This window comes from Oncorhynchus tshawytscha, linkage group LG16, assembly GCF_018296145.1.
Source record: "Oncorhynchus tshawytscha isolate Ot180627B linkage group LG16, Otsh_v2.0, whole genome shotgun sequence".
In the NCBI taxonomy this organism is placed as follows: Eukaryota; Metazoa; Chordata; class Actinopteri; order Salmoniformes; family Salmonidae; genus Oncorhynchus; species Oncorhynchus tshawytscha.
The window spans coordinates 42,154,629-42,180,007 of NC_056444.1; the positions used below are offsets into that span (position 1 = coordinate 42,154,629).

At 42.1% G+C, this 25,379-nt stretch overlaps 2 protein-coding genes across 5 annotated transcripts in view; one reads left to right on the forward strand and one right to left on the reverse strand.

Annotated features, from left to right (window-relative positions):
* LOC112215688 overlaps positions 1 to 21,632 on the reverse strand; it is a 29,458-nt gene extending 7,826 nt beyond the window's left edge. For 2 of the 4 annotated variants that reach the window (XM_042299172.1, XM_042299174.1), the window contains exons 1-10: positions 14,624 to 14,782; positions 12,878 to 12,984; positions 12,574 to 12,719; positions 11,243 to 11,400; positions 9,231 to 9,398; positions 8,584 to 9,037; positions 8,052 to 8,150; positions 6,786 to 6,867; positions 3,731 to 3,954; positions 3,234 to 3,476 (exon numbers count right to left, since the gene is read on the reverse strand). In XM_042299172.1, coding sequence (XP_042155106.1) covers positions 3,234 to 3,476; positions 3,731 to 3,954; positions 6,786 to 6,867; positions 8,052 to 8,150; positions 8,584 to 9,037; positions 9,231 to 9,398; positions 11,243 to 11,400; positions 12,574 to 12,719; positions 12,878 to 12,984; positions 14,624 to 14,638 — 1,696 coding nt within the window. In that variant the 5' untranslated portion in view covers positions 14,639 to 14,782. Of the gene's footprint in view, positions 1 to 3,233; positions 3,477 to 3,730; positions 3,955 to 6,785; positions 6,868 to 8,051; positions 8,151 to 8,583; positions 9,038 to 9,230; positions 9,399 to 11,242; positions 11,401 to 12,573; positions 12,720 to 12,877; positions 12,985 to 14,623; positions 14,783 to 21,613 lie in introns of those variants that run through there. The other 2 variants (XM_024374944.2, XM_042299173.1) reach the window with 2 other exon arrangements.
* Positions 20,868 to 25,379, forward strand: part of LOC112215689 (anion exchange protein 2) — a 106,028-nt gene continuing 101,516 nt past the window's right edge. Inside the window, exon 1 of the mRNA XM_024374946.2 lies at positions 20,868 to 21,509. The gene's annotated coding sequence lies outside the window, so the exon portion shown is untranslated. The remainder of the gene's footprint in view (positions 21,510 to 25,379) is intronic.

The window sequence follows — 25,379 nt, forward strand, 5'->3', positions numbered from 1 at the left end:
AAGTAAAATCTCGAGGAAAAAAAATTAAATGAAGCACACCAGCTGCGTCAGAGAAGAGCAAATTAAAACAATACCTGAGAACTAACAAGCCGGGTAACACATGTATTGATCATTTAGAGGTCAATTCATGCTTTCGGAACTTTTACTCACATTTATACATTTCGGAATGCGCTGGTAATGCTACGTTACTCGGCACCTTCTTTGAGAACGTAGATATTCCTACAGGTGAACCTGAGATAGAGCTGTTCTTTTAACTCAGCAGCTGTAGAAGAGATTGTGTTGGTGATTAAATCTATGCAGTGTGGTAAATCGCCTGGACCCAACGGATTTCTGAGCGAATCCTTTAAAATAATTCTCAGATCAACTCTCTCCTCTTGCTTTCCGTATTTGAGGAATCATTCTCCTCAAACTCTTTGACTTTGACAATGAGACAAGCATGCATGTCACTTATTCTGAATAGGAAAAAAAAACTAAACATTGTGTGGTTCATAATATTTCTTTACTGAATTGCGATGTAAAAGGTACTTTCTAAGATGATTGCCTGCCGTTTTGAGCCAGTCCTTCCCTCCATTATCTCTACAGATTGAACTGGTATCATTAAAAATCGTCATTCTTTTTTTCAACATCAGATGTCTTTATAATCCCTATTCATCTGACACGCCAGAGATATTGTTATCACTGAGAAGGCATTTGATCGGGTGGAGTGGGATTATCTAGTTCACACTCCCAATTTTATGTCCTGGATCAAAGTCCTTTACTCCTCCCCTATGGCTGCAGTGTGCACAAATAACCTTTCATCCCATTTCCAACGTCAACGTGGGGCAAGATAGGGTTGACCTCCATCCCCTCAGCTGTTTGCAATCGCAACTGAACCTTTAGCCATAGCAATACGTAATAACACCACTATCAAAAGGTATTCGAAGAGGGGGCTTAAGAGCATATAGTTTCACTCTATGCGGATGACATGCTATTATACATCTCTGACCCTATAACTGGTCTTCGAGAGATCCAGGTTCCACTAAAAAGTTTATAGATCATTATTAATCCTTCTGCCATGCAAACTTATTTTAGTCATGTGCTCTTCAGAATGAATACACAGAAATTGAAATATTTGAGAGATCTCGCTCCCAGGGTGGTCAAGCACTTCCGAACTTAAAATATTATTACTGGGCAGCTAATAAAATAATCAATCTATATTGGATGACAGAAATCCCCGATGTTAAAGGCCGGAAATGGTTGACTTTGGAGATCTCAACCTGTGGCCCCACAGACTTAAAATGCCTTACTCTGCTCAACTTGCATTAGCTGAGCCGGTTTCAAATACACTAAAAACCCTATTGTGAAACATTCTCTAAAAATCTGGAAACAGTTCAGGCGATCGTTTGGTCTCAGTGAATTTAACTTTTGCCCCATTATTAAAGAACCATACATTCTCTCCATCATTATTAGACCAGGCATCTAATTTCTGCCCTGGAAAGGGATCTCCTCACTGAACGACTTGTATATTGATATGGATTGTGCATCCATTTGAACATTTAGTACAAAAGTTTAATATTCCTAGATCCCATTTCTTTAAATACCTGCAATTGTGTAGTTTAGCATCTTCATATTCTAGTCACTTCCCATCACACCCACCTAACTCCCTTCTGGATTCTATTTTTAAAGTGAACCCTAATATCAAAGGGGGCATAAGCATGATCTATACGTTATTAAACTCACACAATCTGGATTCTCTGAACTTTTAAGAACCAATGGGAAGAGGATTAATGTGAACTTTCAGATGAAACTTGGCAGAGTATACATAAGAGAATACATTCTTCATCTATATGCTGTAATTCCATTTAAAATTGTTTTAAAAAAAAGTCTAATTATCCAAGATTACACCAGATTTAGATCCCACCTCTTGCTACTTTTTGCACATGTTTTGGACATGCCCGAAATTGACAGATTTCTGGATATCCATTTTTGAGTTTTCTAAGATACTGGAGACACCTATAGAACCTTCTGCCTTTATTGGATTATTCAGAGGGGCACCACAGGAGGCTCCTCTAAACAGTTCTATGGGGAAAATGCTGGCATTTTACTACTCTTCTAGCTAGACGTCTCATACTATTTAAATGGAAGGATCGATTTCCTCCTACTCTTAACCATTGGATATAGGAAGTTATCCAACATCTCAAGCTTGAGAAAATACACAACTCCATTTTATAATATCTGGCAACCTTTCCTATCCTTTGCAGAAGACATGAACTCAGCTAATTTCACAACTCCATAACCCAACCCAATTTATTTGTATCATTATGTTACTCTTTTTTAAGTTTGTATTACAATAGCTTTGTATTTTTTTAAATTTTTACCATGCCTGCATCAAAGTCTGGTTTTGGGGGGGGGGTTGATTTGGTAGGGGATCCATGTGTGTTCTGCCCTCTACCGGTTCTTACTGTGTTATCAGTATATTCAAAAGAAGAAAAGAACTGAGCTGGCCGAGCATAACACGGCAGCCCTGTTACCCATAGATAAACAAGGTAGACACTTTTTTGGAGGATGAAGCTTTTATTCAATTGCCAATCCCTGTTGCACTCACACATACAGAGGGGAGTTATGGCTGATTTAAGATGAAAACGTCAACCCTTGTACAGTCAACCTTGTTACTTTATTTGGCACTTGAAGTTGCAATATGTGACATTTTGGGCAAGTCGAAGAAGCGGTATGCTTCCCATTCTTAAATTTTGTTTTGCGGCATTTACTTTCGGTTTTGTACACAGCTTGAAACAGCTGAAAATAAAATAGAAAATATATTTTAATAGCGGTTTAGATGGTAAAATGATTCTCTACACTATACTTGCTTGTTTTGTCACAAACTGAAATTAAGCCAAAATAGAATTTTTGCTACCAGGAAATTGCGGAGCGATTTCTGCATAGTGCATCTTCAATAGGCACTTACTATAGTCATTTTTGTTATTTAGCCTCGAGATGGGAAAACATGTGTTTTTATTAAGTGGAACATGTGCTCTTTGACAGAATGTTCAAATTAGGTGAAATCAAAATGTTTTTTACACTTCTCAAAAAGGCAACTAATTGGTGGTATGACTCATCTGTATTCCTTACCTTGACATTCATGTGGCATTGACAAGTGTTGCCATACAGCAAAAGTAGTGCACTATATACAGAATAGGGTGCCATTTGGAATGCATACTCAGTCAGTACCAATGCTGTCAAGGTAAAAGGTGTACCTGTGATGAGAGGAGAGTTGACCAGGCTCAGGTGCTTCAGTGCAGTGAAGGCCCGTAGCTGCCGGAGTAGCTCATTGGTAGAGTACGGGTAGCAGTTGAGGACAAATTTCTGCATTGGGCAGCCAAAGAAGAGCTCCAGGGTACGTGGGCGAAGGAGCCTCTCACGGGACATGTGACTGAGCAGGAGCTCTGCCAGCTCAGGGGTCAGACATGACAGACTGCTGCTGTACTGCATGCTGGGAGCTGAGAGAAAAGGAAATGCATTTTCTATGCAGCTTTCCTGCCATTACATTTTTGTGTGATCTTGCTCAGGAATTTTTACACAACTGCAATGAACCACAACCAATATCATTGTATGTACAATTCTGACCATTTCTGAGGTGAGATGGTTGGGACAACAGTCTTTTGGCTAGGTCATTGTCTTGGCTAGCAGTGAGGCCCCTTTAACAATGTTTGAGTGCAAATAACAGTGTTGGACTTTAAAGTTGTTCTCTGACCTGTCATGAGGTTGACGGTGGCCCGGGTGGCCATGACACAAAGGGAGGGGACACTGGGCGTTCTGAAGGGTCTCTTGGGCGGAGACGGGTGGCCTTGGGAGGCCTGAGGGTCGTCCTGGGCGGCTCTCTGGAGGCGCTCTACTGCAGCCTGGCCCGCTGCTCCCGGCACCATGTGACCTGCAGCCTCCTCTGGCTCCACTGCTGGGTCACCTACCACATCCTCCCTGAGAGACACACACACACACACACACATTTGTATGTTCACATCAAGTCAACTAATTCAACAAAAGGGCACAAGGCTGCATCAAGATTCTCCACCCTTGTGTACACTTGCACACACCCACTCATGGATTTAACAACGGTGGAAAATTCCCCAAGCCAATCCTTACACCAATCTAATGCTTTAAATCCATGATGGGGAATGTGCAAGTGCACACTGGCTAAAATGTGACAAAACTCTCGTATTTACAGAGCAGGTCCATAGTAGCAATTTTTTGGTCCTGGGACCTTCCTCAGGCAGCATGCCATCAAACCTACATGCAAAATTTGAAGTCTGCATGCTAACACATCAAATCAACTCTTACGGTTGACCTTCGGCACACGTCTACGTGTTCAACAAGCAAGTTTATAACAAGGCGTTGCAGTGCTGATCAAAACTCCACGTTGACCAAAAAAAATCCACTTTCTATAGTTACCCATTACATTTTCTTGGGACAAAAATGCTTTTGTTACAGTCTAAATGCTATGTAAAATTGCTTTTGTTACAGTCTAAATGCTATGTAAAAATGGCTTTGTTATTTTTTTATTTCACCTTTATTTAACCAGGTAGGCCAGTTGAGAACAAGTTCTCATTTACAACAGCGACCTGGCCAAGATAAAGCATAGCAGTGTGACAAAAACAACAAAGTTTCACAAACAAATGTACAGTCAATAAATAACACAAAAGAAAAGTAGAAAGATCTATGTACGGTTTGTGCAAATACAGAAGAGTGGGAGGTAGGCAATAAACAGGCCATAGAGGCGAAAATAATTACAATTTAGCATGAATACTGGAGTGATATATGTGCAGATGATGTGCAAGTAGAGATACTGGGGTGCAAAAAAGCTAGAGAGTAAGTAATAATATGGGGATGTGGTAGTTGGGTGTGCTATTTACAGATTGGCTGTGTACAGGTACAGTGATAAGTAAGCTGTTCTGACAGCTGATGCTTAAAGTTAGAGAGGGAGAAAAAAAGACTCTAGCTTCAGAGATTTTTGCAATTCGTTCCAGTCATTTGCAGCAGAGAACTGGAAGGAAAGGCGGCCAAAGTAAGCATTGGCTTTGGGGATGGCCAGTGAAATATACCTGCTGGAGCGCGTGCTGCGGGTGGGTGCTGCTATGGTGACCAGTGAGCTGAGATAAGGCGGGGCTTTACCTAGCAAAGACTTACAGATGACCTAGAGCCAGTGGGTTTGGCAACAGATATGTAGTGAGGGCCAGCCAAAGAGAGCATACAGGTCACAGTGGTGGGTAGTATGTGGGGCTTTGGTGAAAAAACAGATGGCACTGTGATAGACTACATCCAGTTTGCTGAGTAGAGTGTTGGGGCTCTTTTGTAAAGGACATCGCCGAAGTCAAGGATAGTCAGTTTTATGAGGGTGTTTGGCAGCATGAGTGAAGGATGCTTTGTTGCGAAACAGGTAGTCGTTTGTAGATTACATTTTGGATTGGAGATGCTTAATGTGAGTCTGGAAGGAGAGTTTACAGTCTAGCCAGACACCTAGGTATTTGTAGTGGTCCACATATTCTAGGTCAGAACCGTCCAGGGTAGTGATGCTAGTCGAGCAGGAGGGTCCAGGCAGCAATCGGTTGAAGAGCATGCACTTAGTTTTACTAGCATTTAAAAGCAGTTGGAGGCCACGGAAGGAGTGTTATATGGCGTTGAAGCTTGTTTGGAGGTTTGTTAGCACAGTGTCGTCTGGCGTCATCTGCGTAGAGGTGGATCAGAGAATCACCAGCAGCAAGAGCGACATCATTGATATATACAGAGAAGAGAGTCGGCCCGAGAATTGAGCCCTGTGGCACCCCCATAGAGACTGCCAGAGATCCGGACAACAAGCCCTCCGATTTGACACACTGAACTCTATCTGGACACATTACACACGCAGGCAATGAGGCAGTGATCGCTGAGATCCTGGTTGAAGACAACAGAGGTGTATTTAGAAGGCAAGTTGGTCTGGATGATATCTAAGAGGGTGCCCATGGTTACAGATTTGGGGTTGTACCTGGTAGGTTCCTTGATAATTTGTGTCACATTGAGGGCATCTAGCTTAGATTGTAGGACGGCCGGGGTGTTAAGCAAGTCCCAGTTTAGGTCACCTAACAGTACAAACTCTGAAGATAGATGGTGGGCAATAAATTCACATATGGTGTCCAGGGCACAGCTGGGGGCTGAAGGGGGTCTATAACAAGCGGCAACGGTGAGAGACTTGTTTCTGGAAAGGTGGGTTTTTAAAAGAAGAAGCTCAAATTGTTTGGGCACAGACCTGGATAATATGACAGAACTCTGCAGGCTAATTTCGCCCCCTTTGGCAGTTCTATCTTGCTGGAGAATTTTATAGTTAGGGATGGAAATTTCAGGATTTTTGGTGGCCTTCCTAAACCAGGATTCAGACACGGCTAGGACATAGTTATAGTCTAAATTCTATGTAAAAATGCTTTTGTTATACTCTAAGTGCTATGTAAAAATGGTTGAGTTGTATAGTGCTATTCAACTGGTAATTTTCCATGACTGTCTAGTTTTCCTCTTCTCACAGAGCACAAAGGAGTGATTTGCTGCTCCTTATCTCTTCGAGGACCAGAGGCCTGCGCAAGGTTGAAATCTTCTTGCAGCTGAATAGGCTTTAAAGCACTCATCACTTCCCTCAGTTAGACATGTAGGCTGTGAGAATCCCTTAGGAGAGGCAAGCAGTTCTTTGTGTAAGAAGTATATACTGACTGCGCGTGACTAACTGAGTTTCCTGTGGAGGCGATAGCATGGCTATGATATAGGCTAGGTTTAGGCTGGGCACTCACCGGAGTCTGTTCCCCTGGTCTGGCCAGTGGTGTCTGGGCTCCATCCGGTTCTCTGGGAAGAATGGTAACCGGGGCATACCTGCTGGAGTTGAAGGTCCAATGCAGAAATGTTTATCTTAATATCAAACCATTTCTGGGTAACAATTAAGTACCTTACTGTGATTGGTGTTCATTTAAAAATGGTCAAAAACAACAAGATTCTTAGCAAAGAACAATTTCTCAAGCAAGAATTTTGCTCGGATTGTCTGGGCGTGGTCTGAGTAGGGAGGGGAAAACTGAAAATTAGCTGTTATTGCCAGAGAGGTTATGAACTCGTTATTATAGGTCAATTTACCACCTGGTGATGTCACCACTAAAACAGTGGGATAAAGCTTTTCAAACAACACTTACACTAAAAGTGCATTATCATAATTGTCACAGTATTATCCCAACCTCATGGTGTGGAAATATAAAAACACAGAAAAAAATATTAAAAATCATGTTTTTGACTGCACTAGGCCTTTAACCACAGTTATTACTTAAGGCCTTTATAATACAGAAACACTCACATCAAAAAATCTATTAATTCTAACAGCCATACAGGTTGAATTACTTCAGAAAAATATCAAAGCTATTTAACAATCTGAATGAATGTCTTCAAGACATAGGCGATCACATGCCTCTCACCAACATCTTCTCAACAGTCACAATCTTCCTCTGTGCCTGTAAAAAGGAATCCCCGGCAACGAACTTCAAACTCAAGTGTCACACACGGATTACTGTCTGTCAGAATACCTCAGAGAGCTTTTTGTTGTTGTTGATGAGCGCAGCGCCAACCGGCGAAAGTGGTACAGTCGGGGGCATTCACCTGCTATTTCCCAATCAAAGTAGCTTTCTCACAGTCAGAGAGGCGATAGAAAGGAGATCTCACATCATTAACTGCCCAGTTGGCTCACTATCATGACCGCAGCCATGGAAGGTTAGTTCAATGGATTTCTACACACTGGTTCACTTGACCTGCTGTAAAAAAATTAATAAAAAAAATATTTAAAAAAGATTCCCAAGGGACAGTAGATTAAATCCTACTGCAAATGGGGCTGCAGTGGTCATCAAGTTCAAAGCCATGGTCATTTGTGCAACAACTGTTGCAGAGTGTAAGAGGAGTCATCTGTTTTAGACTGCAAAGGACACAGAGTTCAGAGGAAAGAGAAAAGAAAGAGAGGAAGGGCTGAGAGTCAGGGGCAGGGCACAGGGTAAGAGTCAATTCCAAACAGGTGGGGGCAGTACCATTGAAGGGGAAGGGTGGCTCCCCCCCCCCCTCTAGCTCTTCATCTTCTGAGCTGGCAGCTTCCTCTGCATCACCAGGATTCAGCTTCTGGCCACGTCCTGTCAGTAAAAAAAAACAGCATCAAAACTTTGGTGTGGAGTGAAGTTGCCGCTAGATGCTGATCTTGGGTCAGTTTCACATTTTCCCCACTCATGGTTAGGATTGGGAAACAGGGAGCTGATCCTAGCTCTGAACATATGGGAAACTGCACATTCAGCTAACCCAGAGAACGCCTGAAAGAAACTCAGTGCCTGTAATGGTGTCATCACAAAGTGATGCCTCAAACTAGTGGGTCCATAATGTAATTGCCTGCGCAAGTAAGGCAATTATACAGCGTTACAGGGTACAGAATAACCATTTATACTCCAAGGAAATACATTTCTGAAGGTAGAAAAATATCAGACAAGTCATCAACTAGGATATTGAAGATGGCTGTGAGTGGATAAATTATATTTATGAATGGGATCTCCATATGCCACGCGCAAATCTTACCCCAGGAGTGAGAAGGTCCGGTCACTGGGGGACCAACACCGGGGATGCCTGCGTAGCCCACTGCTTCTTCCCACAACAGGTGAGGCAGAGGTGGGGGCCGAGCAGGATCCTCCATCCCTCCCTCCTCCAGCACTGGTATCTGTGGCTGGTGAGGCGCAGGAGGTGGAACCACCACCTCCTCCTGGCCCAATAAGAGGCGTGCAGCTGGGCTGGGTGGGTCCTGGGGTGTCTCTGGGGGCGTGGTCTGGATGCAGAGGGCAGCATTGGGCATGAGGCCCAGGGAGCGCAGGGAGCAGGCCAACTCCGCCTCCCCAAAGCGTTTCCGCGGAAACCCCTGGAGGAGAGAGAAGGAAGCCAGGGAGGGGTGGCGCCCAGAGATGTGCTCTACCACACTGCGCAGAGGGGCGTCGGCCGGGAAGCGCTCCCTCATGGACTCCCCAGAGGGCAGCCGGATCTACAGGGACACAGAGGGTGAAACCTCCATTATATCATACCACCTCAATCTCCATCTACGCTAGGCTACACAATTCATGCACGCCTCTACAATAAACCAATAGGGATGCTCTCAAGTCAACAATCAAGACGGAAGTCTACCTACGCAGCTAGGCATATGTAAACATTGCCAGAGGAGGAGGGTATAGCCTCACCATGAGGATGCAGTTGTGTTCCACACTGGTCTGGACCGTACCCCCCAGCCTCTGGCCTTGGCTGCTGCCTGGAGGGGACATGGTCTCAGTGGGGGTGCTCGACTGGGTCTTCTTCTCCTGCAAGCTTATCCGGTCCTCTGCAATACGCTTCAGCACCAGCTCATGCTCCTGAGGGAACAACACATACAGTGACAGTCAAAAGTTGACACACCTACTCATTCAAGGGTTTCTTTAGTTTCACTATTTTCTACATTGTAGAATAATTGTGAAGACATCAAAACTATGAAATAACACATATGGAGTAATCTAGTAACCAAAAAGAAAAGTGTTAAATCAAATTATATTTTATATTTGAGATTCCTCAAAGTAGCCACCCTTTGCCTTGATGACAGCTTTGCACTCTTGGCAGTCTCTCAACCAGCTTCATGAGGAATGCTTTTCCAACAGTCTTGAAGGAGTTCCCACTTACGCTAAGAACTGCTTTTCCTTCACTCTTCGGTCCAACACATCCCAAACCATCTCAATTGGGTTGAGGTTGGGTGATTGCAGTGGCCAGTTCATCTGATACAGCACTCCATCACTCTCCTTCTTGGTCAAACAGCCCTTACACAGCCTGGAGGTGTGTTTTGGGACATTGTCCCACTAAGCAAAACCAGATGGGATGGAGTACCGCTGCAGAATGCAGTGGTAGCCATGCTGGTTAAGTCTGCCTTGAATTCGACAGTGTCACCGACAGTGTCACCAGCAAAGCACCCTCACACCATCACCTCAGCCATGGAAGGTTAGTTCCAATGGATTTCTACACTGGTTCACTTGACTTGCTGTAAAGAAAATAAAAAGATTCCCAAGGGACAGTAAGATTAAATCCTACTGCAAATGGGGCTGCGGTGGTCATCAAGTTCAAAGCCATGGTCATTTGTGTAACAACTGTTACAGAGAGTGAGAGGGGTGATCTGTTTTAGACTGCAAAGATGTTTAATGTCCATTGCTTGTGTTTCTTGACCCAAGAAAGTCTTCTTATTGGTTTCCTTTAGTAGAGGATTCTTTTCAGTAACTCGACCATGAAGGCCTGATTCACGCAGTCTCCTCTGAACAGTTGATGTTTAGAGGAGTCTGTTACTTGAACTCTGAAGCATTTATTTGAGATGCAATCTGAGGTGCAGTTAACTCTCATGTACTCTCTGCAGCAGAGGTAACTTGGTCTTCCTTTCCTGTGGCGGTCCTTGTGAGAGCTTGTTTCATCATAGCGCTTCATGGTTTTTGCAACTGTACTTGAAGAAACTTTCAAAGTTATTGAAATGTTCGTTACTGACTGACCTTCATGTCTTAAAGTAATGATGGTCTGTCATTTCTCTTTGCTTATTTGAGCTGTTCTTGCCATAATATGAACTTGGTCTTTTACCAAATAGGGATATCTTCTGTATACCCCCCTACCTTGTCACAACACAACTGATTGGCTCAAATGCATTAAGAAGGAAAGAAATTCCACAAATTAACTTAACAAGGTAGACCTGTTGATTGAAATGCATTCCAGGTGAATACGTCATGAAGCTGGTTGAGAGAATGCCAAGAGTGTGCAAAGCTGTCATCAAGGAAAAGGGTGGCTACTTTGAAGAATCTCACATATAAAATACATTTTGATTTGTTTAAGACTTATTTGGTTTCTACATGATTCCATGTGTTATTTCATAGTGAAGACATCAAAACTATTATTCTACAATGTAGAAAATAGTAAAAAATAAAGAAAAACCCTGGACTGAGTAGGTGTGTCCAAACTTTGGACTGGTACAGTCCTGTACGTCAGGTATCATGTCATGTCTGAGTGTGACTTGTTTGCAAATAGGCTGAAGATATAGTCTCAATGATTTGAATAAACCAATATTCTGTATCAATTGTGTGCACTAAAGTATGTAACACTAGCAAGTACCACCCTGTGGCTATGCTGAGTGTGTTTGTGTGTGTGTGCGCTCTCAGTGTGTCTCAGCTGATCAAATCAGGCAGGTGCTGCTGACCTGTTTCTTCTGCCTCCTCTCATTCCTGGCCTCGTTGGCCACACGCATCCTCTGCTGCTCCTGGAAGTCACTCTTGTCCTGCCTGATACGGGACTCCAACGGCGGGGTGTCTGTGGATGGACTGGAGGGCTGTGGGGGTCCCAGGACTAAAACGGGGTCTTCAGGCACACATAAGAAACATTGTGGCCCTAGTGGTCTAAGCCGCTGCCTCTGAAGCAAATGTACTGTGTTGTACCGCTGCCAGGATGGGTTCAAATCCATCTCAATTCTCTTTCAGCACGCTCTCCTTTCACCTCTATCTATCCAATAAACTTACAAAATACTTTTAAAAAAACAAAACAATTTAAAACATTGGAAACAGAATGAACTGTCCTGAAATAAAGGGTGAAACACCTAGCTGCTATGCCCAGAGTAGGGGGATGTTTAGCCTCAAGCTTCAGTAAAGTAATACATTCAAGGCTACAATTTATAAGACAAAAATGTGTCTGGGGTGTACTAAAATGGCATCACTATATAACAAATAAGCATTCTTGGAAAGATGAGGGAGGGAGATTAGCTTGGAAACAAAAAGCTTGGCTAATTCCTGCAAATTATACAGAATGGCCTGTCCTGTAAAAAGTTCCCTTGTATCTGCAGCTGGAAACAAGGTAGCATCCCGCAAATTCCAGAGTGTGGACTGAAGAGTCCATTCTTGTCTGTAAAATTCTGAACAGTCCCTTCACAAGTCAGAATGCTGAATACATTTCATTTGGACTTACTCTACCAGTTGTCCGCTGATCCCATCGTAGTTGGAAGGTTTCAACAAAATAACCAACGGAAAGTATCATTAAACTGACTTCAAAAACACAGGTTTCTGTGTGCTGCTCCCACGATCGTTTGTTCATCACCCGAGGCACGCGCACAAGAGTTAAGTACACGCACACGATGCATGCATACTAACCAAAGTCTTGCAGGCTTCTACTTGGATTTGTGCATGTACCAGGTGATGAAATCTCAACGGCAGTACAAGCGTTTTGAAAAGTTTGATTAATAATACACATTTCTAGAGTCATAAGGACCAACCGCACAGACAACAGGTAGAGTATTTCGCATTCTGGCTTGTATAGCATTGTCGCAGACTAATACCTGCTACCACAGTCTGATAAATTAGGCGACAAACAAGGCAAAGCCAGTCTGCTGCTATAAGTTGTACAAGATAGGTATTTGAAAAAAGGGGTAAATGACTGAGCAGGGGTCAATTGTGCACAATAAAACACAGGACTATTACATTACAGTATGCAATCAACCATGGTAAACAAATGTCTAATGACTCTTAAAATGGTGTGTCATACCTCTACTGTCAGCGGGCGATGTCTGTGCCTGTGATGTGCAAGAGCTCCCTGCATCTTTGGGAGGGTTGAATGCAGCAAACGGTGTTGCAACTGGCTGGGATGGATTTTTGACCAGCTTGTGCCTCAGATTTTCACCTTGTAAGAGCCTACCATAAACACATTGAGAAAATATAGAAAAACAACGTTCAATATTTGACATATTCAGTTATTGACAACATTTGTCAGTTACCAATACTGTTTGACATTGGAAAACATAGTTCCTTGCCTGTCCATTAAAACAGGGTTATTGGTTGGGAGGACTCACCATTCAGCTGCATCAGGCACAGAGAAGTGTCCTGCCTGCAAGGCAGACTGGATCTGCTCCTCACTGAAGCCCATCTCACACAGGGTACGGAACAACTCCCCAATAGTCTGCAACACAATGCCATAGGGTGTGAGAAACAGGAAACAGTCCTAAGAAAAGGCGAGCATACATGTACAGTATGCACAGACCGACTCTTGCCCTGCAAAGGGTGCCCCTGGTGTCTTTGAGCAGATAAATCAGGAGAAGATGCCCTACAAAGACAAAGCAGTAGGTAACAACTTAAGTGTCACTGATGCCTCAAGGAAGTGAAGTGTGACTGATGAGGAGTGTCTCTGATTTTTTCGCAAGTTAGACCAAAGACAGCAGCTGATTGAAGCTTAGCTAGCCTAACGTTAGATATGATGGGGAAATGCTGTGCTGTCAGACAAGCTTGTTTTCTAGGTCTGATGAAGCGCAACAGTTTCCCATGTATTTTCAACTAGTTAGCTAGTTTAATTGGCATCTAGCTGTATTGTTTACTTCCAATGCCCATGAGTTAGCTAAGAGCGCTTGAACTTAGCAAAACAAATAGATAGCTAGCTAGATTCTTACTTGATTACATTACACAGCACTGGTAGTTAGCACCAGAGTCATATGGTTCTGGTTAGCACTAACGTTAGCTCGTTATCTCTCTAGATTAGAAACTTCAAAGTGGCATGATGACAGTCAATCACTCGGTCTATACTCCCCTTCAGGGAAATGATAAAAGTCTGGGTATTTTATTTTATCTCACTCTAACCTCAGGCTCCCGAGTGGCGCAGCGGTCTAAGGCACTGCATCTCTGAAGCGTCACTACAGACCCTCGTTCGATTCCAGGCTGTATCACAACCAGCCGTGATTGGGAGTCACATAGAACAGCGCACAATTGGCCCAGCGTCGTCCGGGTTAGGATTTGGTCGGGGTAGGCCTTCATTGTAAAATAATCATCTATTCTTAACTGGTTTGCCTAGTTAAATAAAGGTTAAATAAACTAAACAGGGCTCTTTGGCTTTGTATCTTCAGGGGTTCCCAAACTCCTTCACTCGGAGCCCCCTACTGCGGAACTTTCGGTGCACGCCTATTTTTATGAACACAAAAGCGCTGCTCATGACAAACTGTTCACACTCCTCCTGTTGGGTACAGAATTTTGCAGTTTGAAAGCTAATTTTCTTGCCATTCTAAACATTTTGCCATGTCTAATGTGGATTCATGTGATATTTGAGCGACAAAAAAACCAAACAATATCTATGGGCTAAAAAACGTTAGATGACTTGGGCTAGCTGATCTGGACAATTGCTCTAAGATAACGTTAGGCAATGACTAAAATGGCAAGAGGAACTGATGATGAAATTCTACTATACACAACTTTCAAGAGTAACTTTAAAGCCGGACTGAGTTCCTTTAAAACAACATGTTTTTTTTTTGGTGTGTGCCAACCCCTGGGGGAACGACCCAGAGTTTTTGGAACCACTGCTGTAGATAACCAACTAGCTAGCTTACAGTCATGCTAGCAAGCTAACTTCTGCTACGGGAATTTACAATGGAGGGTGTGCTAACGAAGCAAGCTAACTTTAGGTACCTAGTCGTCCCTTTTAGAATCGGAGTGGAAGACAATGTGAACAGTCTGATGTATCAGCCAGCCAGCTAGCTTCTACTTACTGTACCAACTGTTATCTTAGTTGTCAAGTCATAATTGTTATTCTTTAGAATTGTCTAGCTGAGTCTTACCGGAGTGGAATCCATACTTTCCGTTTCAGTGATTCTTCGGGTCTCTAATGAACCTCACTGTTATTATTTTTGCCCTAGCTTCTTCTTCTTTAAAGTTTTAACGAAGACAACACGTATTATTGTAATGCCGCCACCTACTGTACGGGTCTTCTTCGATATGACTGCGATCCACAAGCAAAATGCTATATGGGCATGCTGCCACCTACTGTTTTGGCTGTATATCAGACCAAATAATTAACAAAATAAAAGAACCCGAGAAGGAAGAGCATCTTTGGACAGCATTCTTTGCAATGTTTTGGCAGTGAATTCCTGGAATCACAAAAACCTTTCAGCCGCAGATACTATTATGTCCAATGTTCCTCAACTGTTGAACAACACTCAGAATCTCCAGTCTGCAGAGCATCCTCTGCCATATCTTCAGCTACCCTCGCCCCTTCAACTATTTCACATGCCTCCGTGTAGGATACCTGCTGTATAGCCCTGAACCTTTTAACCCTAGCTAGTGTATACTAGGCCCTGTTGTTGACGACGTTCTGCCCTACCGCCACCTACTGCTGTGTATCAGCCTACTATTCTGTAGTGTGAATTCATTACACTTTATGAAAAAATTGCCCTACCAACTAACCCTACACCCATTAAAACCTCACCACTATCCGATCCTACTCCAGGCCCAGCCAGGTCACACGTGATACAAGTCGGCATCCATCCATGTCTGAGGACGTTAGGAGATGATCTGGGAAAACCGACACTAGGGGCAATGGAGATGGCGTAAGTATCTGCCTCTGATTCTAATGTTTGAATCCAGCAATAGAATGTTGTTTTATAGATCCCAAATCTTAACACTTACCTTAACCATTCTGAGTTAATGCCAAACTTAACCCTAACATAAAACATTTGGAGTTAGTGCCTTAACTTAACCTTATACACTTCGTAATGTGACGTTTGCAATAACTTCCAAATTTGATGTTTAAGAAACATGGATGAACGTCTAATTCTGACGTGAGACTGCGAGAGCTAGTTGCCAGGCCAGCAGCCTAAGGAGGACGGGACACTATCATTCAAAACATCTTGGAACTCTTCTGCGATCTCGTACAACCAATTACTTCTCTCCAGCTGCCACCACAACATCTGTCCTCTGTGATTTACGTTCCATATCCTGCGGTACAAATGACAACCATGGCCATGAACACCCAAAAAAGCAACCTTAAGCACATTTTATTCCTATTACTCTCTATTGGTCTCAGCCACTCACAGGGCTACTCTTAGGATCTCTCACCCTGGACCCACCGTCCTCTACTACTCTCTTCACTGGCTCAGCATATGACATCTTCTGCACTACTCTGATCCTGGCAACCTCAACCTGCCTTTCTTTCACCAGACACCTCTGATCTCCAGAACCATGGGCACCCCTACAGTTTACATACACAACTTTTTTCAGATATACTACACATTCCTTTGTCTCATGCTGCCACATAACAAATAAGCTTGACACCTAAAACACTGTAATGGATTCGGGAAGCTCTCACGGGATAACTGACACATCCTAACTTGACTTTATCTGGTAAAAACTCTGCATCAAAACACAGTAGTGCAGACCGTGTCTTCTCTGTTTCACCACGCTCTCCACTGGGTCTGCGTCACATCAAACGGCAGGCATCAGACACACCAACTTCAATTGGCCCCCCTTAACACCATTCCAGTTATCACTCCTTTCAATTGCTCCCTGCTCCGGAGAGGAAAGCAAGTCACGGTTCTTGTCCCCAGTCGTGGTGCGGAGTGCATGCTCCCTTTGGACCGAAGAAACACAAAAATCCACACGATTCCATTTCGAGTCACTTTCACCGACCCAACATTCCCCAACCTCTTCTTTACCCAACCTGACACCACATATGGATCAGCCAGAAGGCAAGAATCCATTCTCTCCAAAAATCACACTCCCAGAGGACAAAAAAAACATCTTTATCACCATCGGGACGAAGCTCAAACTCTGCGGTCTTCACCACACCTGCCACCGCAATTCAGTCATCCTCACACTTATCATGTTCAATTTCCTTCTGCAGCACTCCATATTTACTCTTAATATGTCCACTTTCTTCCATTTTTTTTCCTGTCTACATTCTTACTGACCTCAATAGGTTCCCCTGACTCCATCTTCAAGTCTGGAAACCATTCGGGCATACTCGCTATCTTGTGCTAAACCTGTTGTTGACTTGCCGGTCAAGGAAAGATTAGTAACCAAAAACGGCTATGTTATAGAACATGATATGAACCTATCGAAACTGCTGATAGCCGTGGGAAACACTCCCAAATATCAATCAACCCTAAACCACCTGTGTTATTCTACTGTAACTTGTAGCAATGTAAGAAGACAAGACAGTCAGAAAATGATAATTTACAATAAACAGCAGCTAACTCATGATTCTTAAAAAAAGAATGTGTCACTTTTATTCTCCTGTTACCATAGTTTTTGCACAGCACAGCGCTGACTGAAAGAAAATATTATTAGTTAGTGCAGTGTCTCCTGTATGAATAACTGTTACTTGTCACAAAAATAACAGTGGACTTGATCTATGATGACATATACACTACTACAGACAATTCAGCTCAAATCGCAAAATATAAGCCTCTGATGTCTTGGCTAATGTATTCATGATATATAATTATAAATATCCAGTTTTGTTTTGGGATGATCACGTAATTCACATTTAATGGGAGGAAAAAAGACACCAGTGGTAGAGCCATCACAAAAAATGATGTAAATGCAGGCTATATTTGGGTGATGAAATCTTTATCTTTCAGCCAGAAACAGATGTATCTCGATTAAGAAAGCTAATTCAAAATACTTACTAAGCTCCATCTTTGACTCTGCTGGTGATCCTTCAAAATTTGGGAAAACATTAAATGCACTGAAGCATACAAATTCCTAAGCAAGTTCTTTCTCTCTGGCATCTGGCAAGGTTTGGAAGGCGGTCCATGTACTCCCCCTTCACAAAGGTGATGACCCTTGTGGCCTAAATAATTATTGCCCTATTTCGAAACTTTCTTGAGGAGCTAAAATATTACACTCAACAAAAATATAAATGGAACATGTAACAATTTCAAAGATTTTACTGAGTTACAGTTCATATAAGGAAATCAGTCAATTAAAATAAATAAATTAGGTCATAATATGTTGATTTCACATGATAGGGAATACAGATATGCATCTGTTTGTCACAGGTTCCTTAAGAAAATGTATGGGCGTGGATCAGAAAACCAGTTAGTATCTGGTGTGACCATCATTTCCCTCATCTCCTTCGCATAGAGTTGATCAGACTGTTGATTGTGGCCTGTGGAATGTTGTCCCACTCGTCAATGGCTGTGAGAAGTTGCTGGATATTGGCGGGAACTGGAACGCTGTTGTACACTTCGATCCAGAGCATCCCAAACATGCCCAATGGGTGACGTCTGGTGAGTATGCAGGCATTGGAAAAACTGGGCTATTTTCAGCTTCCAGGAATTGTGCACAGATCCTTGCAACATGGGGCCATGCATTATCATGCTGAAACATGAGGTGATGGAATGGCCCAATAATGGGCCTCAGGATCTCATCACGGTATCTCTGTGTATTCAAATTGCCATCGATAAAACTGCAGTCAGGTCAAGATCCTGTTGAGGATGACAAGCACGCAGATGAGATTCCCTGAGAAGGTTTGACAGTTTTTGCAGAAATTATTTTGTTGTGCAGACCCACAGTTTCATCTGCTGTCCGGCTGGCTGGTCTCAGACGATCCCACAGGTGAAGAAGCCAGATGTTAATGTCCTGGGCTGGCGTGGGTACACATGGTCTGTGGTTGTGAGGCCGGTTGGACGTACTGACAAATTCTCTAAATCGACATTGGAGGCGGCTTATGGTAGAGATGAACATTACATTATCTGGCAATAGCTCTGGTGGACATTCCTGCAGTCAGCATGCCAAATTCATGCTCCCTCAAATCTTGACATCTGTGTCATTGTGTTGTGTGACAAAACTGCACATTTAAGACTGGCCTTTTATTGTCCCCAGCACAAGGTGCACCTGTGTAATTATCATGCTGTTCAATCACAGTTTATTGATATGCCACACCTGTCAGTATTATCTAGGCAAATGAGAAATGCTCACTAACAGGAATGCAAACAAATTTGTGCACAAAATTTGAGAGAATAGCTTTTTGTGCGCATGGAAAATTTCTATGATGTTTTATTTCAGCTCATGATACATATTGGACCGAAACCTTGTTGACCACATCCCACTTCTGACACCAATGTATTGAAACAGGCAGGGAGCAGGTCTCGAACCCTCGACCTTCTATCCCGAAGTCCAGCGCGCTATCGACTGTGCCACAAAAGCATGCTCAAGCGGCAGAGTCGATTTCCACGCTTATAAACCCAGGGTCGCTACAATATGTTGTGTTTATGTTTTTGTTCAGTATATAATCCTTGATTCATTCTCAGCTAAGATCTTTATTTTCTTTGAAAGGTATTCTACATGTACATCAGTCGGGTTTTAGACAATGCTATAGTACTATCTCTGCTCCATCCCTATTTTTAAATGATGTGGTTGAATTAGGAGTGAGTGATCAATAGCATCGGAGGCCTAGCATGACAGGTCAATGAAGAGGGCAGCTCAATGTTGCTTTTTATCCATACAATTAGAGTCTTTCCTCAATTGGCCCTAGACCAGGCTGCATGTAACTGGTTTAACAATGACTTTACAGATACAAATTTAGTTATATCTACGGATGTTTGTTAAATCAGGTTTCCTGGATATTACGAATGGGGTCCCGCAGGGGTCGATTCTGGGTCCTGTACTCTTTACTGTTTACATTAACAATATTGACTTGCTTGTAAAAAATTGTACCCTGCACTTGTATGCCAATGATACTGCTGTGTATGCTATTGCACCCATGATTGAGCAGGCTCTATCTGAACTAGAGTCTGCCTTCATTGTATTACAGAAATACTTTTTTGACCTGAAATTAGTAAGGAATGCAGGTAAAACTAAGCATGTTGTTTTCTAGAGCGTATAAAAATAACTCTGATGATTTAAGCATATGTACTTGGATGGTGTCCATATTGATTGTGTCCCTGTTTACAAATATCTGGGCACCTGGACAGATGAAAAGCGGTCTTTACATTTTTTTATTTCTGAGTTAAGAAGCTGAGAATAAAAATGGTCTTCTTCTACAGAAATAGGTCATGCCTCTCGCTAACCTGCGTGTGTCTCAGGGGGAGTCGGGATATGCAACAGGAGAAATATAAGCACCCCCCCCAAACATATTATTATTATTAGGATATTAGGGTAACTAGCACCCCTGTAATTCACATTAAAACCTCAAGATTTCAAATGATTTTCCAAACACTTTCCCTGGCCGCCACTGCTTGTGCTCAACAACAAAAAATGTACTCTGTCGTCACAACTTTGAGATATTTCAATAAAACGATTTTGTGGTACGTTTTTGAAAAAGTTGTAGATATATTCCAATGAAGTTAGATCTATAATTATGATTTTTTTTTTTAAATAGGAAAGCGTTAACATAAGTAATCCACTTGTTTAAAGAGAAAAATGTAGTAATTCTTGAGTAAAGTAGTAATATGTTGGGTGAGTGTGTTGGGGGCAAACCCCCCAGGGGCTAGTTACCCCTTTATGGTTATGAATGTGTTTCTTCCTCTCATTTAGACTATGACTAGCCCAGTTAGCGCTTGTTTATGCTAACTTTCTAGCTAGCAACTTCACCAGCAGTAAATGCTTGCCAGCTAGCTAGTTAGCGTAATAAACTGCTAGGAGTTTGAGCTAGCAACCTTACTACCAGATCGTCTGAGGTAAAATGCATTAAAAAGATAACGTAACTTAATTGCAGTTGTAAATGTTGCCACTAGTGACTGATAGCTTTAGTTAATGTTACTTTATAGCCGTTTAGCTATTTTACCAAGCACTTTGTCATTAAGCTAGATAGCTAGCTACGTTTTTAAGAGAGAGAGAGCATTTCAATTGGCATCTCTCCCCCTGTTTTCAGTCACAGGTGTGGACTGGATTAGGTGTGAGCAGTGCAGGAGGTGGGCTCATGAGTTGTGGTCCAATTTTTACTGGGGATAGCTTTATTTGTGATTTATGATAGTTACCCCCTAGCACCCTACTATTAGGAGATTATTCAGTCCACGTTCCTATCGGTTTTAGCTATCGCGACATCATCTATATGAACGCCGCTGCCACTTCGTCGCTCACTACGCTTTATTATGGGTGACAGTTATGGTACTCATCACTGCATTCTCTACCAGAAAGTTGGTTGGCTCTCTTTGATGTGACTTAGTTCGGTTGATACATTGCTATTTTTTCATTTATAAAAGGAAGTCATTTTACAAAAAAGTCCCACCGTACCTAACATCATTACTCAACTTTAGACAAATGACTTGCTTACCCCCGGTCTCAGTGATGGCTAAACTCTGGAAATTCCTTTGGTCTTTACGGAGTTAACTGAAACCTGATTTGCCTTTCTTTCACCGTATTTGTGGAACAATTTTCTAAATGTGATTACATTTGATGTTTTGGTGCATCTAGGGCAATTCAGAAAGTTAGCCGATTGAGGAAAGTATTACTGATGAACGTGTTTGCTTGCAGTTTATATTTATATTTTGATGCGTGTAATTTAGGTCTCATCTGTAAAAGAGAGCTCTGTCTTAGTCGGACTCCCTGATAAATAAAGGTAAAAACTTAACTTTATGTGACGTCTGAACTCCAGTCCGCCTACACTAGTCGCTGCTGCTCAACTCCATTGTAAATCGTGGAGTTGTTTTAGTCGGCTTGTTAGTGCATCCATAGCTACCTCAGCACGTCCACACAAGGCAGCGGGAGGCGAGGCGGAGTTGGGTAAGTACTAAACTAAGCAGGAACTAGATAAATGACATGTACTGTTTGTAAATCTATAAAAAAATGCCCTTGTTATGCTGAGAAAGTTTTTGTTAGCGCGTTACCTTCTAAAACACTCAGACACGTTGGGATTTGACAGGCAATGCTAGCTAGCAGCAAGCTACGCTGTCACTTGGCATGGTTGTAACGGAAACGTTTAGCTATCAATGCTAGCCAGATAATAATGGGGATGACTGAATGGTATTGTCGGATAAAGTTATAAATTTAAAACGTTGGTAAAATATACATTTCGGCACGTTATTGCAGACATTTAACTACAGACGTGAACTAGCTTTAGAGTAAAAAATAAATAATATATATGATAGTTAAAGCCATGTGACAACAGTCGACTTTTGGATTAGGGTGTAATTTGCGGGCCGCAATTAGGGGCATTTTCTGATATAGGCGTTTCTTGATATCAAGTTACACCCATTGGTCCATGGCCGCTTTTTTTCAGTCGGGGACAACAGACGTTGACAATAATTGTAGCTAAGCTTAACCCTAACTCTTTTCTTTAACTTGCCACGTTTATTCACCTAACTTGCCACGTAAACAAATCTGTGGCAAGAAACCATCAATCTCATAACACTGAGACTGTCCAATGACGGTGGGCTTTTCCTAATATCAAGGAACACCCACATCAAGAAACACCCCGAATTGTGGTCTGCAATTACACCATATTTGGCTTTTGGGGAAAGTAACAGTGCATTTTCACATAACAACGATGGGGGCGATGAAACACCGGTGCCTCATTCATTTTCAATGGAGGGATTTGAAGTGGGCAGGGCCAGCACGGGCAACGGAGTGTGAACAGGGCGTGACCAAAGTTGGGTTAAGCTGAACTTTATGCAAATACTCTGCGATATTGCAATGTTATTAACCAATCGAAGCCCACTATAGCTTCCAGCCCCTACTGAATTGGCTGTTGATACCTAGCACTACCTAGACGGCTTGCTAGCACCCAATCTGAGGGTGAAGCTACCATGGCTATACTAATTATAGTGTTTTGTGGAAATCCCCTTAGAAGGAGAGGTATGTCGGAAACTCACTCAGCCAAATTTGTTCTGAAGATTTTTCATTTGGTTACACGCATCCAATCAACTGTACATTTTAGGTGTACTGTTAGCTAAACTTATCGAACAATCACCTTCATTTACTACCCTGATCATCTTATTCTTGGCTATCTGGAGCTTCCCCTTCAGAAGCTAGTCATTTCAATGTAGATTTTTTTTTTATAAAAAAATTATAAAAATAAAATAATCCCCTCCATGTTGGTCAGATTGATTGAATGCATGTATGTCTTTTTCAAATTTTGTGTGCGCTTGTTTTTAAAATGGTTGAATTAATAAACTAAACTAAACAAAAAAAACGAAACTATATTCAAATCGAAACTGGAGAAATGATCATGGAACTATATTTTATAGCCTTTTCACTCTGTCCAGCTTGCTTTATCGAAACGAAGGCTAGACTGTCAGGGAGCTTATTTTGACTGCAAGGAAAAATAATGCGTTTTAAGTGCGGCCCTACGGCATGTGGCCGTTACGGATTACATAGGAAGCCTCAGCCGTGATCTGCCCAACGATGGCTCTACCAGACGAACTCTGCATTTTATGCACGCTTTGACAAAAGGTGGTGAGGGTAGGCAACATCTCCACCAGGGCATACATTTTTACTTTTTGGTCCACCAGCCACTGTGGCAAGTAGATTTTTTTTGTGTTTTTTTTTAACTAGCCAAAAATATATTTTTTTTTTCTGCAAAAATTACACCAACAACAAAAATTAGTATTCTGTATATTGTTTCTAAAACAATAAAAGTATTACTAGTAAGTAGTATATTGTTTAATGATTTGATTTTGTGACCTGAGCCTGAACCAAAATATGACAGATGAGTTAAAAAGGTTAACGTGGCAATACGACTCAACAGGTTTGTGCCTTTTCAGATTGATTCTGTCTAGTAGACACGTTGTCTTCTCTTCCCTAGCAGTTGAAACTCAAACATGGAAAGACAACCTAGCTTGCAAACAAAATCATGTACAGTACCGTTCAAAAGTTTGGGGTCACTTAGAAATGTCCTTGTTTTTGGAAGAAAAATCTATTTTTTTGTCCATTTGAAATAATAACATCAAATTGATCAGAAATAAAGTGTAGACATTGTTAATGTTGTAAATGACTATTGTAGCTGGAAAGCTTTAAAAAAAAAAAATATATATATATATATATATGAATGTACACCGTGTAAATAAAGGCCCATTATCAGCAACCATCACTCCTGTGTTCTAATGGCATGTTGTTAGCTAACCCAAATGTATCATTTTAAAAGGCTACTTGATCATTAGAAAACCCTTTTGCAATTGTTAGCACAGCTGAAAAGTGTTGTGCTGATTAAAGAAGCAATAAAACTGTCCTTTAGACTAGTTGAGTATCTGGAGCATCAGCATTTGTGGGTTCAATTACAGGCTCAAAATGGCCATAAACAAAAAACATTCTTCTGAAACTCTTAAGTCTAATCTTGTTCTGAGAAATGAAGGCTATTCCATGCGAGAAATTGCCAAGAAACTGAAGATATCGTACAACGCTGAATACTACTCCCTTCACAGAACAGCGCAAACTGTCTCTAACCAGAATATAAAGAGGAGTGGGAGGCCTCTGAGCACAACTGAGCAAGAGGACAAGTACATTAGTGTCTAGTTTGAGAAACAGACGCCTCACAAGTCCTCAACTGGCAGCTTCATTAAATAGTACCCGCAAAATACCAGTTTCAACGTCAACAGTGAAGTGGTGACTCCGGGATGCTGGCCTAGGCAGAATTGCAAAGAAAAATCCATATCTCAGACTGGCCAATAAGAAGAAAAGATTAAGACGGGCAAAAGAACACACACTGGACAGAGGGACTCTGCTTAGAAGGGCAGCATCCGAGTCGCCTCTTCACTGTTGACGTTGAGACTGGTGTTTTGCGGGTACTATTTAATGAAGCTGACAGTTGAGGACTTGAGGCATATTTGACAGCCTCAAGTCTTCATGGGTATAACGCTACAAGCTTGGCACACCTGTATTTGGGGAGTTTCTCTCATTCTTCTCTGCAGATCCTCTCAAGCTCTGTCAGGTTGGGTGGGGAGCGTCGCTGCACAGCTATTTTCAGGTCTCTCCAGAGATGTTCGCTCGGGTTCAACTTCTGTCTAGGCCACTCAAGGACATTGAGACTTGTCACGAAACCACTCTTGCATTGTCTTGGCTGTGTGCTTAGGGTCGTTGTCCCCATCCAACCTGACAGAGCTTGCGAGGATCTGCAGAGAAGGATAGGAGAATACAGGTGTGCCAAGCTTGTAGCCTCATACCCAAGAAGACTCAAGGCTGTACTCACTGCCAAAGGTGCTTCAAAAAGTACTAAGTAAGAGTCTGAATACTTATTTAAATATAATTTTGTTTTTTATTTTTCATACATTTGCAAACATTTCTAAACCTGTTTTTACTTTGTCATTATGGGGTATTGTGTGTAGATTGACAAACAATTTAATCAATTTTAGAGCAAGGCTGTAACAACAAAGTAGAAAAAGTCAAGGAGTCTGAATACTTTCCGAATGTACTGTATATAGTGCAAACCTAATGGGGCGAACTCAGTGAAGTTGAATCTCTTGTCTCTGCGCGGCATGGTTTTTCTTCTGAACGGCAGTCCTGGAGGATTGTATTTGACTAAGTCCTACAGGTCTCTAGCTTTTGAGCTTTTTGCCTCCTTCGTTTGCTTGAGGTGTCCGGTACAAGCGTTACGCATATACATTTAGTCGACCATGGGTGTCTGTTTGTTTGTGTGACCAGCTTTGTCTGTTTTGCTTA